Source organism: Euleptes europaea, chromosome 14 (genome assembly GCF_029931775.1).
Source record: "Euleptes europaea isolate rEulEur1 chromosome 14, rEulEur1.hap1, whole genome shotgun sequence".
Taxonomy (NCBI): domain Eukaryota; kingdom Metazoa; phylum Chordata; class Lepidosauria; order Squamata; family Sphaerodactylidae; genus Euleptes; species Euleptes europaea.
The window spans coordinates 43467212-43483345 of NC_079325.1; the positions used below are offsets into that span (position 1 = coordinate 43467212).

The following is a 16134-nucleotide window of genomic DNA, read 5'->3' on the forward strand; positions in this document are numbered from 1 at the left end:
TCTGAAGGACATTAATTCATAGGGTTGCCATAGGTTGGAAGTGACTTGATGGCACTTAACACACACATGGAGAGACTTGCCTTTTTATCTCCTATTTCCTGATGTCTGTGTGTTTTTCTTTATAGTCAGTCAGTCATATGTTTATTATGCATGGCCATTGGCCTTTACAATGTAGACAACATCACAACATAAAATATAAAATCCCTTAAAAGTCATAAGATTAAAATACACCAATTCGGTTCCTTTCCCCATTTAGAGGCTTTCTTTGCCCTAATTTTCCTAGCCGCTAGGCCATAAAGTGCCATTTTTTGGGAAACAAAAGGGTCGATATCAGAAAGCAAGAAAATTAGTTTGTTGGCATCAGATAAAGCGTGTAAAGCGGAAAGAATATTTACCAGGAACTTATTCTGAGGTTTGATGTAGAGAGGGCAGGCCAGGATGTAATGGGGTCGATCTTCCACTGAGCTACCGCATATACAGATATGTTGAGTCCAGGGTTTTTTCGAAAAATGACCGGCAAGAAGCTCTGTGGGCATAGTTTTTCTTTATATATCAGACTTTTCTCCTGTCTTTCCTCTAAGGAGCATTCGGCAACATACATGGTTCCCCCCTTCTCTATTGATCGCTATAAAAATTCTTGGAGATCAGTTAGGCTGCAAGATAGGGACTGGGCCAAGATCACCCCAATGAGTTTCATGGCTGAGTAGGGATATCAACCTGGTTTCCCCCAGAACACATCCAACCTTCTAGCCCCTATACCACACTGACTTTCCTTTTATAAGAGATGCCAGGAACTGAATCTGGCAGCTTCTGCGTTAGTGAATAGGGTTGCCAGGTGCCTGCTGGTGGTGGGCAAACCCCCGGTAATGTGCCCCTCTGCCCGCTGACCAGCTGAGAGCTGGTGGGCAATCGTGTATGCGTGCACCGATGTGGCACTTCTGATTGTAAACCGGAAGTGTTGTGTCAGCGCGCGCAGACGCGTGCACGCATAAACACAAGATCGGGACAGAAACCTCCCGACGAAGGTGTGTGAGCACCTGGCAAACCCTAATAATGAACAATATTCCCCCACATAAAGGGGATTGCAGGCTGTTCATACAGGACACTCCCTTTACGGGCTTGATTTTTGCTGAGATGTGCACCTAAGAAGTTGTCTTCTGTTGAGTAAGAACCATTGGGCCATCAAACCCACTACTTGCTACTTAAGATGATTTACAGGTTGAATAACCCTTATCTGAAATCCTTGGGACCAGAAATGTTTTGGATTTCGGATTTTTTCAGATTTGGGAATATTTGCATATATATAATGAGATATCTTGGGGATAGGACCCAAGACTAAACATGAAATTCATTTATGATTTATATACACCTTATACACATAGCCTGAAGATAATTTTATACAATATTTTAAATAATTGTGTGCATGTGAGGCATTGTGGGGAACCTGCAATTGGCGTGACCGGCCTGCACACATGCATTTATTACCCTTTGTGGGTGCTCAAAAAGTTTTGGATTTTGGATCATTTTGGATATGGGATTTCCGGATAAGGGATACTCAACCTGTACCTAGTGTTGCTGGGAACCGAACCTGGGACTTTCTGTGCACAAAGCAGGTGCTCTGTCACTGAGCCACAGCTTCTCTCCTTGACTATACCATCTAAACACCACGCCCAACCAAGTTTAAACTTCCCTGTAGAAGTATTCCCCTTTGCTTTCATTCTGGAAGGAGCAGTTTAACAAAAATTGTCTAGGATGTCTCTGTAGAGTGACTTTTCTGGCTGGCCCATATATTTTCTAGTTATTTTATTTTATTTACTCTGTTTTATTGATTTTGAATTAGCTTAGTTTAAAGCTTGCTTCTGACGCCACCTGCTAAGCAAAGGAGAAGATCTGAATGAGGGGCTTCTGCATGAACACATGAAGCTGTTTTTTACAGACTCAGATGGTTGCCTATCAAACCCACTCTTGTCTGTTCTGACTGCCAGTAGTTCTCCAGCATCATAGGCATGGGTCTTCTTACATCATCTTCTGCCTGGTTGTTTTAATTGGGATGCAAAGCAGATGCTGTGCTACTGAGTCACAGCCATAACCCTTCCAGCTCATAGCTCATGCAAGCAGTGCACTAAAGTAGAACTAGGTCTTCTGCAGAATAAAGAAAGGGGCATGGTTTATTCACCAAGAGCGTTATGATTAACATCCCATCTAGTAAAGCATGTACTTCTGAACATCCATCAACTGCTAATGCTACTCACCTTGTTCCCATTAGGTTTGCAGGTTGTCTTGAAGTCCATCATGAAGGCAATGGTGCCCCTCCTTCAGATTGGGCTGCTTCTGTTCTTCGCCATTGTGATGTTTGCCATAATCGGACTGGAGTTCTACATGGGCAAGTTTCACAAAGCATGTTTCTCCAATGAAACAGGTGAGATTAAACAGCACTCTACTGGTTGCTGGTAATAGCAGTTGTAAAGAGGCAAAGGCTCTGGGGGAGTGATCCGAAGAAGAATTCGAATTAGGGCTGTCATCCAACTAAATAATTTTTAGTCAATTAACCATATGATTTTAACTGATTAATCAGTTAATCAGAAGTCTGCATAAAGTTGCACATGTTCTGAATCAAAAGGGTTACTGTTTTCAGGTGATCTAAGGAGGTGCGCCATCTTAGAAGAGGCATTCCATGCTGCATGAGGGAGAAGAGCAAATGCTTCTCCTTAAAATGAGTTAATGTCAATGTACTATATGCATATTATAATTATTAGCACTTTTAAAATAATGTTACTTGAATAATCAGTGACAACGTTTACATCAGTGGGAGGTGTTGCAGTATCTCTGGGGAAAGGGGAGGGTATTTAACACTGAGCCAGCCACTTACTGACCCAGGCTGGACTGAGATGCATCATCTGGGGCCCTGCCCAAGCCACAGGAGATAGCCAGGAAATGAGCAGATCTGGATCCCTGGGTCATAGGTGGTGATAAGCTGAGCAGAGAACCTTGGCTGATGGGTTCCCAGCAAAAGTAACTGTTCCAGGGAGTTCTTTCTTCCAAGGGTGAAGATTCTCCTGTTTCATTATGATTTGGAGGGCTCAGGACACGTCTCGTTTGCTACCTTGAAATGAGAACATTGGGATAAGGAAAGCTAGGGACTCTGTGTGGAAACTCTGGGGTCTTAGAGAAAAATGTATACATACTACTATCCCACAGGAGCACAAGAAAGCATTTGGCACAGAGTATAGCCACAGAATTCAGCTGCTTCACACACTGCTCTTAGGGAAGTCCTGATCTGCCACAAGGACTGTCATTCAGATGTGTGCCTGTGAATTCCCTACCGGGAACTCAATTCCCATGCACATGGAGCCTGATTTGGGTCAGGAATTCAGCACATGGGAGAAGGGATTTGTGCTCTCTCCCCCCCATGTTTTCCTGATTTGAAATGGTCCCTAGGGAGAAGAAGAAGAAGAGTTGGTTTTTATATGCCAACTTTATCTTTTAAGGAGTATCAAACCAGCTTACAATCGCCTTCCTTTCCCCTCCCCACAACAAACACCTTGTGAGATAGGTGGGACCGAGAGAGTTGGGAGAGAACGGTGACTAGCCCAAGGTCACCCAGCAGGCTTCATGTGGAGGAGTGGGGAATCAAACCACCACTCCTAACCACTAAAGTGTTAAGGGAATTAGATGGGATCTCCTGGTTTTAGTGGAGAATTTAGCTTTGCTTGTCATAGGATCTTTGTTACTCTGCAGATTTTTTTTAAAAAAATTACTGCAGCAGACATATAGCTCTGGCTTTACTTTCCCCTATGAAACAAGTGAGAAGGGAGTGGCATTGCTGTGTCCATAGGGTGTCCGGGTCCCTCTTCACCACCGTCAGGAGGTTTTTGGGGCGGAGCCTGAGGAGGGCGGGGTTTTGGGAGGGGAGGGACTTCAATGCCATAGAGTCCAATTGTGGCCATTTTCTCCAGGTGAACTGATCTCTATTGGCTGGAGATCAGTTGTAATAGCAGGAGATCTCCAGCTAGTACCTGGAAATTGGCAGCCCTTTCTGTCCAACATCCAATGGAGAAATAACGAACAATCACATTTAAATGGGTCCTATCTCCTTTAATCACCTCTTGGGGATCCCTGGATGCCCTGAACTCCTTTTGTTCTGACAGGTTTTAGGAAATGAGTCTGCCCTCTCCCTCACTTTGTGACCTGGAAAGACTGCATTGTTACCAAGGTAGCTGGGGTTAGTGAGGTTTCCTGGAGCGGTAGTCCCTTGTGTGCCCCTACAGTGAAGGGCTGTTTCCGGCTCATCTAAGCAACCTCTGGTAATCTCAGAGGAGGCACTTTAGTTTGGCCCATCAAAGCCTCGTGAGCTTCATGGAGCAGCAGCAGCAGCATTCTGGCACGAGCAGGAAGGGAAAGTAGGTCAGGGAAGGAGCTGTCAAACGAAACAGTCTCCTGGAATATTGATGGGAATCAAGAATCGGGTGTGGATTCATTTCAGGGGCAAGTGCTGAGACGTACGGTCGCAACTAATATCCATCCAGCATGAGAGGCTGGGAAAAGCCTGCACTTGTGGTCCCAAAGATCCTTTGGGATTAGGAATGCTGTTATCTAGCTTTGTGCTAGAGACAAGATGGGGCTAAGTGGGTAGAGGGGAGGGAGAAGGCAGGGAGGGAGAAGAAACCAAGTTTGCTCTTTGTGTGCTTACTTGTTTATGGATGCACGCCAGGAATGGTCATAGCAATGCCACAGCGCATTGCAATCTCAGATTCTGTATTCAGAATCCAGGGGATCTTTCCAAGGGACACAGATTTTTTGGTATGTGTGTGTGTGTGCTTAGTTTCACACATCTCCACAATACAATAAACTTTGTTACTAATACTTGCATTGGGCAATGAAATGCCCAGAATTGTTTTAGTTTGGATCATCTGAACCTGGGTGTTTCCTGTATAGTTGTGGCATCGATATGCATATTGATATGGTTCTACAAGACTGAAATCCCTTCAGACAAGCACTGAAATGAACACTCATTGTCACTGCATTTTCAACAGCAGTAGTACTTTATGGCAAAATGCTAGTATCATCATCATCATTTTATTTGCAGTCTTAGATCATCAAACTGAATAATATAAAATAAAACAAGTACAAAATACAATTAAAATTTAGATACTTAAAATGAGGGAGAAATGCAGAGGTACATAGCTAATTAATATCAAGTAGAACAAAAGCAATGTATTATTAACATCGAAATCCTTAATAATAGCAAAAGCTTGGTAAAATCAGTCTAGCAGAAAGCACATACATTAGGTATAAGGATAAATACAGTACGCAGAATACAAATTCCGAATTTGCTTGGCTACTGTATAGCCTTAAGCGATCTTTGCCTTATTTTCAATGCTAACCAAGAAAATCTGGCCATGCTAGCAGATAGGTTAACTATTGTGTCCGATAAGAGGAGCGCTAGACGTTGTTTTCTCAGAGATCTGGGTCAGTCCACTAATAATGGAATCAATGAACCTGTGCAGATAGGATCATATAAATTATACTCAAATAGCACAGGCTCAGTTGTTTCAAGAGCATCCTGTTTGCATATGCATCTACTATGGCAAAATGCATAATGCAGGCTGAAAATAAGAAGAACATAGGTGGATCAGACCCATGATCTACTTAGTCCAGTTGCCCTGGAGGGCCCATAGACAGGACAGAGAGTCCGAGGCCTTTCCCTGATACTGCCTGCCAGCACTAGTGTTCTAAGGTTTACTGCCTCTGAACATAGAGGTTCCTTTTAGTCACCATGGCTAGTAGCAATTGATCAACCTATTCTCCCTGAATTTTTCTAATCCCCTTTTTAAAGCCACAAATTAAGTTCCAGCAGTTTTACAGCAGTTTTTGCAAGACTGGGACTCTCCAGTGTACACAGTAGTTTCCGGCTGTAGCTGTTGTTACTTTCGATTAAAGGGCATAGGAAGAGCTAAGCCCCAAACAAAAAGTCAGCATAAAACACATTCTTGCTGTTTGGTTCTAGTGGTCTAAGTTTTGCTTATCCCTTTTGCAAGTAAATAATTGTTTACTAGCCTGTGTCAGATTGTGTCTGCTTTTCCCACAATACAACAAACACATTTTGAAGTACAAATGGCACTCCCACTTTCTCATCTGAAACAAAACAAGTAATGTATTTGCCACTGTTTTATTCATATACATATATATATGCAGATTTTCAGTTCAGTCCTAAGAAGAGCTGCATCCTTCTAAATCCATTGGAGTCAACAGGATTAGAAGGGTGCAACTCTTTTTAGGATTGCACTGACAGTCACTTAAGCAATTATTACTCCTTATGATTGATCAACTAAGAATTCTTTAATTGGGTGTATACTCAAATGTGGGGCAGGGGAAGCATGGGACAACTACCCAGGGTACAGAAATTTCCTAGATGATCCCTTCCCCTGGACAACACTCCCCCCCATAGGGATTGTATTTGCTAGATTAAAGCACTTGTTTGTGAAGAATTTCGTTCAAACATCTACCCAGAAACCCACGCGTTGTCTGTACTAATAATCACTTGATCATCAAATTCAGTGTTAGAGGGAATCGGTTGGAGACCAATGGGGAATCACTTTGGAGGAAGAAAAAACATCTGGGAAATCCCTCTGTGGCGAGAGTGGTCTGGGAGGGAAAGACAGCTCTGGAAAGAAGGAGGCACTGCCCATCTGCCCTGCCCCAGTGCACCCAGCATCTTCCACCCAAAGGAGGGAGGGAGAGGCAGCTTGCCTGTCCAGAAAACCTCCCACCCCTAAGACTGGACCTACTCAGCTCAATGGTGGAAGGGTGGCATGTGGACTTGGGCAGGATGTGCATACTTTCCCCCCGCCCCCCAGACTGGGCGAGCCCTGTGGCAGAAGGGTGGTGTGCAACCTCAGGCAGGCAGCACATGGCCCAGGCATGTTCAGACTGCCCTTCTGCGCCTCAGCTGGCCTGGCCAAAGTGGGAAGGGACGCCATTGGCCCACTGGGAACAGTCCCAATGGCCATAATGGCCAGTCTGCCCCTGCTCCTTGCACAAGAAACTCTCACTCTCTAGAATATGATGAGCTTCTCAGGGTCTTGTGGATCCAGCTTTACACATCTGTTTCCTTTTTTCTTTAACTAACTCTCAATATTCTGTGCTTCCTAGATGCAGTGAGCATACTCAGTCCTGAACAGGCCAATGTAAAGGGATATTTTTCTCCTTTTTACAAAACAAAACAACAAAATTACCAAGTAACTTTATATATCTGGGACATCCTCCTCTCCCCATAGCATTTAAAAAAACCCACCTTGTTTGTGAATGGGCCTGTTTTGCTGCTATACGGATAAGCCCTTGACCATCAAATTTGCCCTGAAAGGAGTGATGATTGATATCTATTCAAGGGCACGATGAATTGCATACTACAAGTGAAAGAAAAACCAAGGGAAATGGGAATGCAAGAGAAGTGAAAGTCAGGCTCTGCAAGGGTACGGAGGGGATGCCACTCTAGAATCTGGTCTGAAGCTGTCTTGAGACATTCATGAAGTATAAAATGTAATATGAGATTCTGTCTGCAGGCAGTGTTCTTTTTGAAATCTGCCACCACCCCCTACGGACACTGATAGGTTTGCTGAGGTCAGTGTGCAATTATAATGGGGGAGTGGGGAGGATTGCATTTGAGTTGCCTCTGTGGAATTGTGAAGTAGCCACAGCTTGTGAAAGGCTGGATAGGAGAAATAAAAGAGAGATCTACAGGTGACAGAGCCATATATACATAATCATATTTTCCTTGTTTCAGTGGCAACAGGGAAAGAGGGCAGAAATAACAGGCATCCAAAACTGTTTGCAAGGGTCTTGTTGTATGCTTTTTTATGTTCTAAAAGTTGTGAAAAGAGAGAGCTGATTAGGGTGTGGCACAGAATTAAATGTGTGATTTTGCTTTTGGGGATAATTTTGTGTGAAGATATGTCTGGTGCAGGCATACTTAAAAAACCCTTTATACTCTTCAAGGGATTGTTAAGCAATTAAATATGGTTAGTTGATACATTCATGTGATGTTAATTGGTTAAATCAGCATACATGTTCATGTAAATAAAATAATAGAAATAGAATAGGGACAACAGAAGAAAAAAACAATTTCTTTTTAGATGGCACATGTCTGTCAAAACAGACTTCATCTTAGATGAGACGTTCCCTTATGTGGAAGAGTGAAAGAGGAATGAATTTAAAATGTTATGGTGTGTTCAGTTCAGTTTATTTCAATACAAGATCAGCTTGCGGTTATGGTGTGTGAAGCAAACTGCAATGCCTCTTCTAAGAAGGCACCTACCACCTGCAGTTTTATGATTAAAATAATTAACATTTTTTTTAAAAAAGCATTGCCCAATGTATGGGGTGCCTTTTTAGATAATGAAGTGGGTTTTAATTGATTTAATGTAACCAATTAATTGTCTAAAAGGTATATCTCTATATTTCTATTTGGTAGAGTAAGAGTCCTTTGATTTATTGATCCTTAACTGATGACTTGTGAGTCTCATTAGAGAAGGGAGGAGAGAAAGTGACAGAACATAATGAACGTGTGTGTGTAATGAACTTGAGAAACCCCAGCAGGGGTTTCTCAAGGCACGTGACAAGCAGGGGTGGTTTGCCATTGCCTTCCTCTGCATAGTCTTCCTTGGTGGTTTCCCAAGTACCGACCCTGCTTAGTTTCCGAGATCTGATGAGATTGGGCTATACCATGCCACCTTCCCTCTTGCGAAGAAGCTAAAAAAAAGTTGAAAGTGGTTCTGTATTACATGGTGGTGGTGAGACCCTGATCTTGAATGGTTGAATTGTTTAGTCCAAACAAGCTGATTCTTTCAATGCTTAATATTAATTTAGTAATCCTTAACGGTTAGCTCTGTCTGACTTTTCTCCCCCTTTCCACCTGCTTCACAGAAGAGAGGGTGGGAGAATTCCCATGTGGTGAGGAGTCACCTGCCAGGCAATGTGATAAAGGAGCCGTATGCCAAAAGTACTGGGAAGGCCCCAACTTTGGAATTACCAACTTTGACAACATCCTGTTTGCGGTGCTCACAGTCTTCCAGTGCATCACCATGGAAGGGTGGACGGACATCCTCTACAATGTAAGTACAACCAGTAATGTCAGTAGAACGGTATCTTGGATTCAGAATTGCTATTACTTCATAAGAGAGCCTTCGGGTTGTTTTTTTGTCTAGGAACTCACAACTAAGTGAATGAGGCTGAAGCAGGAGAAGGGCTGAGGGAACAGGACTGCTAGGAAAAGTTCAGGAGGCAGGAACACTGGGAAATTATCATTAAAACAGGACCACAGAGAGTGAATGAGGTTTGAAGGATGACAGCCTTCAGGAGAGAAGGAAAGGGAGGAGAGAATAGTTTAAAGGATTATGGGGAAATATATGTCCTAGGGAAGGTGGGAAATGAGAACAATCAGTGGATTCAGGGGAAGATTCCTTACCTTTTCTGTACTTTATTCTAGTTTCATGGGGTTAAGGTTTTTCTTCCCCTTGTTTTGTTGCTATATATGAAGAGATTGGAAAACCAGTGGCCCTAGGAAATTGAGGAGGTGGCCAGAGGGATAAATCCAAAGGATAATGGAGACTGGAAAAAATAATGGGTGAAGATTAGAAATGCACATGGCTGGGAGCCAGTTTTACATATGAGTTTAAAATCACCAGCAAATATTTGGCTGCAGGTTTCCAATAATCTGTTTATATACAAATACATCTGTTAAGCGAGTATTTGATTAGGGTTTCAGAAATTGGTGTGCATGCAGGAGGCCTCAAATCCACATCCCCCAAATTTTCCAGCCAGCTCTCAGCACAAGTGTGGAAACCACCTTTTCTCCCCAAATCTTCCATTGCAACTAGATATTCCAACTCTTTAATCTCCCCTTCTCCACATCTTTGTGAGTCTAACTTCTTGGCAAATACCATACTCTTCAGATGTCAGCACCCTTAATTTAGTGGCCAGGAATTGTCATCATTTATCGGTGGCTGACGCCCTAGCCTGGACTCCATGAGACAATGCTAAAGCTATGAGCTTGATTTGCGAAGAGCTACTTTACACATTACTCTTTTGACAAGGAGATTTATCTCTGTCAGCAAAAAAAATGGGCATGTGTACCGGCTATGAGGCTGATCCTGGCAGAGAGGCATCTTGCCTTCCTGCATGCCTCAGCTGCTTTGCTGCCTGACATATCCCTTAATTTGTGCAACCTTGAGCCCATTTCCTGCCAATAATTAAAGTCCTCGGTTGTCAATAACATGCTTTCTGCATCCAAGGCTGTGTTAAAATGAACCTCTGTGTAACAAGCCTGTAGGCATAATATATTTTGCTTGTAATATCTGTGTTCTGAGATGGATTGAAAAGTGTGTATGCAGGGCATACAATTCATAGAGTCCTCCAATTACTCAGCTTTAAGGTTGACAATGAGGAAATTGAAATTGTTCAAGACTTTCTATTCTTTGGCTCCATCATCAACCAAAAGGGAGTCTGCAGCCAAGAAATCAGAAGGAGATGGAGACTAGGAGGGACAGCCATGAAGGAGCTAGAAAAGATTCTTAAGTGTAAGGATGTGTCTCTGGCAACCAAGATCAAGTTAACTCATGCCAACGTATTTCCTGTTACTATGTATGGATGTGAAAGCTGGATAGGAAAGAAAGTAGATTCCTTTGAAATGTGGTGTTGGAGGAGAGTTACAGATACTGTGAACTGCCAAAAACAAAAACAAATCAGTGAGTTATAGATCAAATCAAGCCTGAACTGACCCTAGAAGCTAAAATGACTAAACTGAAGCTATTGTACTTTGGTCCCATTATGAGAAGACCAGAGTCACTGGAAAAGGCAATCATGCTGGGAAACGTTGACGGCAGTGGGAAAAGAGGAAGACCCAACAAAAGAGATGGATTGACTCTATAAAGGAAGCCACAGCCCTCAATTTGCAAGACCTGAGCAAGGCTGTTAAGGATAGGATGTTTTGGAGGACATTGATCCATGAAGTCGCCATGAGTCGGAAGCGACTTGACAGGACTTAACACACAAAGAGAGATACAGTCAAAGCTTAGAACTAGTGGCCTACATTTCCTTAAATACTAGACATGATACAGCTTCAGAAAGATGTAGTGCTAAACCCATAGTATGATGTCTGGCGTGTGAAGCTGCTTGATGAATAGGGTTGCGAGCTGCAGGTTGGGAAATACCTGGAGATTTTTGGGGTGGGGCCTGAGGAGGGCAGGGTTTGGGGAGAGGAGGGACTTCAATGTCATAGAGTCCAATTGCCAAAGCAGCCATTTTCTCCAGGGGAACTGATCTCTATCAGCTGGAGATCAGCTGTAATAGCAGGAGATCCCCAGCTAGTACCTGGAGGTTGGCAACCCTATTGATGAAGTGGGATAAAAGAAAGAAGAAATTGTTAAATTTATAAGGGATTATTATTGTGTGTCCCTAACATTGAAAGTATGACACAGGATACTAACTGCCAACTACAGTCACTGTCTTTCACCTGACCGTATTACTACAGTGTGGCCTGCGTAATTTCTTTTTTACACTCCATGTCCAGCTTGCCAACATGTATTTCTGGTCCAGCAATTTGTTTGGAATTTGCAGAACCATCTTTGGAAGCTAAAGCTTGGGTTGTGACATTTACCTTTAGATTCTTTATTCTTCAGATGGGTGCCATTTGCATTTACTTGATAAAGGTCTTTTATGCATGGCTGTTTCGTTCACTGTCACCCCTCCGATGAATTTGGGTCTTTGTGTTGATTATGCATGCCGTTTCCGACTGTCAGAGGTCTCCTTGCTCTCCCCCTGCATTTCCCTGCATTTTGCCCATGTTTTCAGAGGCCTGTTTTATCTCGAATTTGAAAACACGGGGAAAACGTAGAGAAATGTAGGGAAATGCAGGGAGGAAGCGAGGCAACCTCTGACAGTCAGAATCAGCATGCATAATCAACCCAAAGACCCAAAGTTGTTGGAGGGGTGACAGCGAGTGAAACAGCCATGCATAAAAGACCAAATATGACTTTTGGAGTTCATGGCAAAAATTAGTTGATGATAGATTGTAGAGACTGAATTTGTCCTTTGAGGTTTTAAGGCAAATGGAATATCCTTCTGCATGTAAATTGGTTAGATCTAGAGTGTTGCACCTTGACAAATGGACCACTGGCTGTAGAGCACGTAGGGTATGCTCCTTGTACTGTCTGGGCCGCCCCATTCCAAGGATCCTACCTGCTTGTTGTAAATTTTTAACTGTCCCCAAATATAGAATACTTTTCTCCAAGGCCACATTAAATGCACTATCATTGGGGGAGTTAGCAGGCAGGTTTTCAGGGATCCCTTTTTCTGAACAATTTTGTGATTGTAAATCGGGGAATTTGGACACTGTTCGGCATTTTTTTAATTGATTGAAAAAGTCTGATCTCGCCAGAGATAAATGGATCACAGTATACATTCAGAAGTGAGAACCTGTTCTAAAGCAAGAGGTAGTTGCAAATCTATTGGCTGATACAGATCCAAATGTAACCCTCGCCGTGGCAAAATTTTTATCTATGACTTTTAATGACAACTACGAAGAAGAAGAGTTAGATTTTATATGCTGACTTTCTCTGCCACTTAAGGGAGAATCAAACCGGCTTACAATCACCTTCCCTTCCCCTCCCCACAACAGATGTCCTGTGAGGTACGTGGGGCTGAGAGAGCGTGACTAGCCCAAGGTCACCCAGCTGGCTTCGTGTGTAGGAGCGAGGAAACAAATCCAGTTCACCAGATCTAACCCTGTTCTCCAGATCAGAGTCCACCCCTCCAAACCACCTCTCTTAACAACTACACCATGCTGGCTCTCAGTGATAGTGCATTTAATCTGACACATCTTTCTAAGTGCCTACCTTAAATTTTGTATTATTATATTACTGAACTTATTCAGTTGTTTTGCTTATGACTTGTTCGTCTACAAGCATAAAGAACAGAAACAAAGGAAACTATTATGTGGCCAGTCACATTCGAGGAAGCATGATAGTGATGCTTCCATCAAATGCTGTTTTGTCATTTCCTTCCATTTCCTGATAATTACCTACCCGCTGTGAGTGACTCTGCATTTTCTTCTTGCCCGTTGGAAAGCAACAGGGGAAGCCATGTTAGACTTGCTTGGTGGTTTGACACTGCGACCTTTCAGCACTACGGAAGTGTAGTGTAATGTGGATTTTTCATAGCGAGAGTATTGCTGTTTGGTGTGGTGGTAATTGGACTTCTCAGCAATGGGAACGCTAACATGAATATGGAGTGTTAGGACAACTTCACACCTGGTGCAGGAAATATATTTTCTGCTGGTGCACACAGGAGCTCCCGCAACAAATATATAAAGCATAGACAGCAATAATTGCCCATGTGCATGCAGGGGAACCTTGACTAGGCTAGCAACTCTAGGCTACATGGTTACATGCATGTATGTCATTTACACTTTATGTATTTGCTGTGGAAAATATCACTGCAGTGTGCAGTGAACATGTTTGCCACCTAAGGTGTGGACCTGCTCATAGTGGCAACCTTGTAAACAATTTTTGGGAGGATGGGAGCATAGAAATGCTCAGCAACTCAGCTGAAGTTGTCAGCTAGATTGCTTCTAATCAGTACGGGTGATCTTCATAGCTTCTCACTAACCGAAGGAAGTGGGCTTATTTGGAGTTTCACACATGTGCCGATACTAGGGTTGCCAGGTCCCCTCCCCCCCGACCGATGGGAGGTTTGAGGGGACGGGGCTGGGGTGGCCGCATGCACATGTATGATGATGGCACTTCCGGTTTTGCTTCTGGAAAGCACCACGTCGCCACGGCGGATTTAAAAGCAGGGTTTGAGTGCAAAAGCAGCTGCGGCGATGCAGCACTTCTGGAAGGAAAACCAGAAGTGCCGTCATCGTGTGCGGTCACCCAAGTGAAACTGGATGGATTGGCGGACAATTGCTGCGGCTCCAGAGCAACTTGGTGGATTGGCGGACAATTGCCCGCCGATACCACCCACCTGGCAACTCTCGATGAGACAGCTCAGCTCTGTTATACTGGCTTGGGGAAAATAATGGTTTTAGGGCAAACCGTGAGTCCATGGAGGAAAGGGGTATTCATGGCTACTAGTTAAAATGAATACTGGTCATGATGGATACCTGTTCTCTCCAGGATCAGAGGAGCATGCCTATTATCTTGGGTGGAACACAGGCAGGATGGGGCTGCTGCAGTCGTCTTGTTTGGGGGCTTCCTAGAGGCACCTGGTTGGCCACTGTGTGAACAGACTGCTGGACTTGATGGGCCTTGGACTGATCCAGCAGGGCCTTTCTTATGTTCAAAGGCTGGTTTGGAATACATTCCGCCCCTGGCATCTTCTGTGTCTATGATAATTAAGGAGCTTAAAAAAGCAAGAGGGTGGATAGGTGGTTCTCCTTGAACACACAAATCTTCCTTCCTTTTTGCTTCATTTGTTCATGGTTTAAGCTTTCATAGGACTTTTCCTTTTAATTGGAGGCTATGAAAGCATTCTAGCAAGAGTTTATCTGGAAAGTGATTTATACTTTAAGCGGAGAGATTAAAGCATCCGAGAGGTAAAAAGCTTTAAGAAGAAGCTGGGGAGGTCCGTTCTTGAAACGGCAACACACGAGGCCCTGGAAAACAGCTCTCTGAGAAAGCTTCTGTGGTTTTAGTGAGAGTTTTATGGGTTTGGGAAAAACCCCAGATTATGTGTTAGAAGTTCCAGCTCTTCCAAATAGAGTTGGAAGGCATCAAATGACCATATAGTCTGCATCTCTTCTTTTGAGGGAGGAGTAGCCACACATCCCCCCCCCCCACAGATCACCCGTAGAATACAGAATACCATATGTCACAAGCAAAGACGGTTGGTCTACCCCAGAAAGGAGGAGAAAAGCTGCCCCAGCCCCAGGTGATACAACAAGAAATGCACTACAGGGGATTTCAACTAGGGTTGCCGCCAGGTCCCTCTTCGCCACTGGCAGAAGGTTTTTGGGGTAGAGGAGGGTGGTTTTTGCGGAGGGGAGGGACTTCAATGCCATAGAGTCCGATTGCCAAAGCGGCCATTTTCTCCAGGGGAACTGATCTCTATCGGCTGGAGATCAGTTGTAATAGCGGAAGATCTCCAGCTAGTACCTGGAGGTTGGCAATCCTAATTTCAACCTCCCTTTTTCTACTGCTCATTCAGGGCCAAAATTTACATTATATGGGGGGGATCCATGCTTGTATTTCCCAACTTCTTTAAAAAAGAGAGAGGTGAAAGTGAGTATGTGTGTGGAGAAAGAGTATACTCTCTTGGTTGGAGCAACGCTTTCTCTGTATTGACTCTTTCCCCTTGCAACATTTTTCTGGTTAAAATCTCTTCTCCCACATCTGTAAATTTGCACCATGAGGGAAAATGCAGGAACTTCCCTAGTAAGATGCTTTGATGCCCATTTATGAAACAAAATATGCCTTCTGTGACTGTGTAGTGTCCTCCAGGGGAAGTTCTCCTTAACCCTTTGTTGACCTTCCTTTTTTGCAAATGGCCTTTAGCTTATAAATCAATGCAGCTCTTATTTTTTGTTCTGCTACTTTGTAAAATGGTTTATGAGAATAAGAACATCTTTATTTTTATTTACTTTTTATTTTTGATAGCTGGAGTAGCTTTGTTGAACTATTGGTTTTTTAAAAATACATAATTTAAAAATTAAGTACTAAGTGGGTTTATCAGTTTTAAAATGGTTGTAATCTTCTGTGAATCCTTTGATGGGAAAGTAGCCTATGAACCTTTTAAATAAAACAGAATTTTTAAAATTAGTGCAGTAGCTTAAAGTCTTAGAATCTGAGCTGTGAACTGGGAAATCCATTGTCCAGAGGTTCCTGCTGTTCAGAGGTGGCCTAGGTGAGAGCCATTGTAGGGTCGTTGTTAGAATATCAGACCAGGGCCCGGGGCAACCAGGTTTGAATTCTCACTCTGTTCGTGGAAGCATGTCAGATGACCTTGGGCTCTTCACAACGTCTCAACCTAACGTTCCCCCCAGGTTGGTAGTTGTGAGGATAAGGTGGAGAAGGAGAAAATGATGTGATGGGCTGCTTTGGGTCCCCAGGAGGGGGGAAAGTGGGATATAAAATAAACCTT

General features: G+C 43.4%; 1 protein-coding gene across 1 annotated transcript in view; it reads left to right on the top strand.

Annotated features, from left to right (window-relative positions):
- Positions 1–16134, top strand: part of CACNA1B (calcium voltage-gated channel subunit alpha1 B) — a 414377-nt gene that overhangs the window by 137999 nt on the left and 260244 nt on the right. Inside the window, exons 4-5 of the mRNA XM_056861029.1 lie at positions 2267–2419; positions 8923–9110. Coding sequence (XP_056717007.1) covers positions 2267–2419; positions 8923–9110 — 341 coding nt within the window. The remainder of the gene's footprint in view (positions 1–2266; positions 2420–8922; positions 9111–16134) is intronic.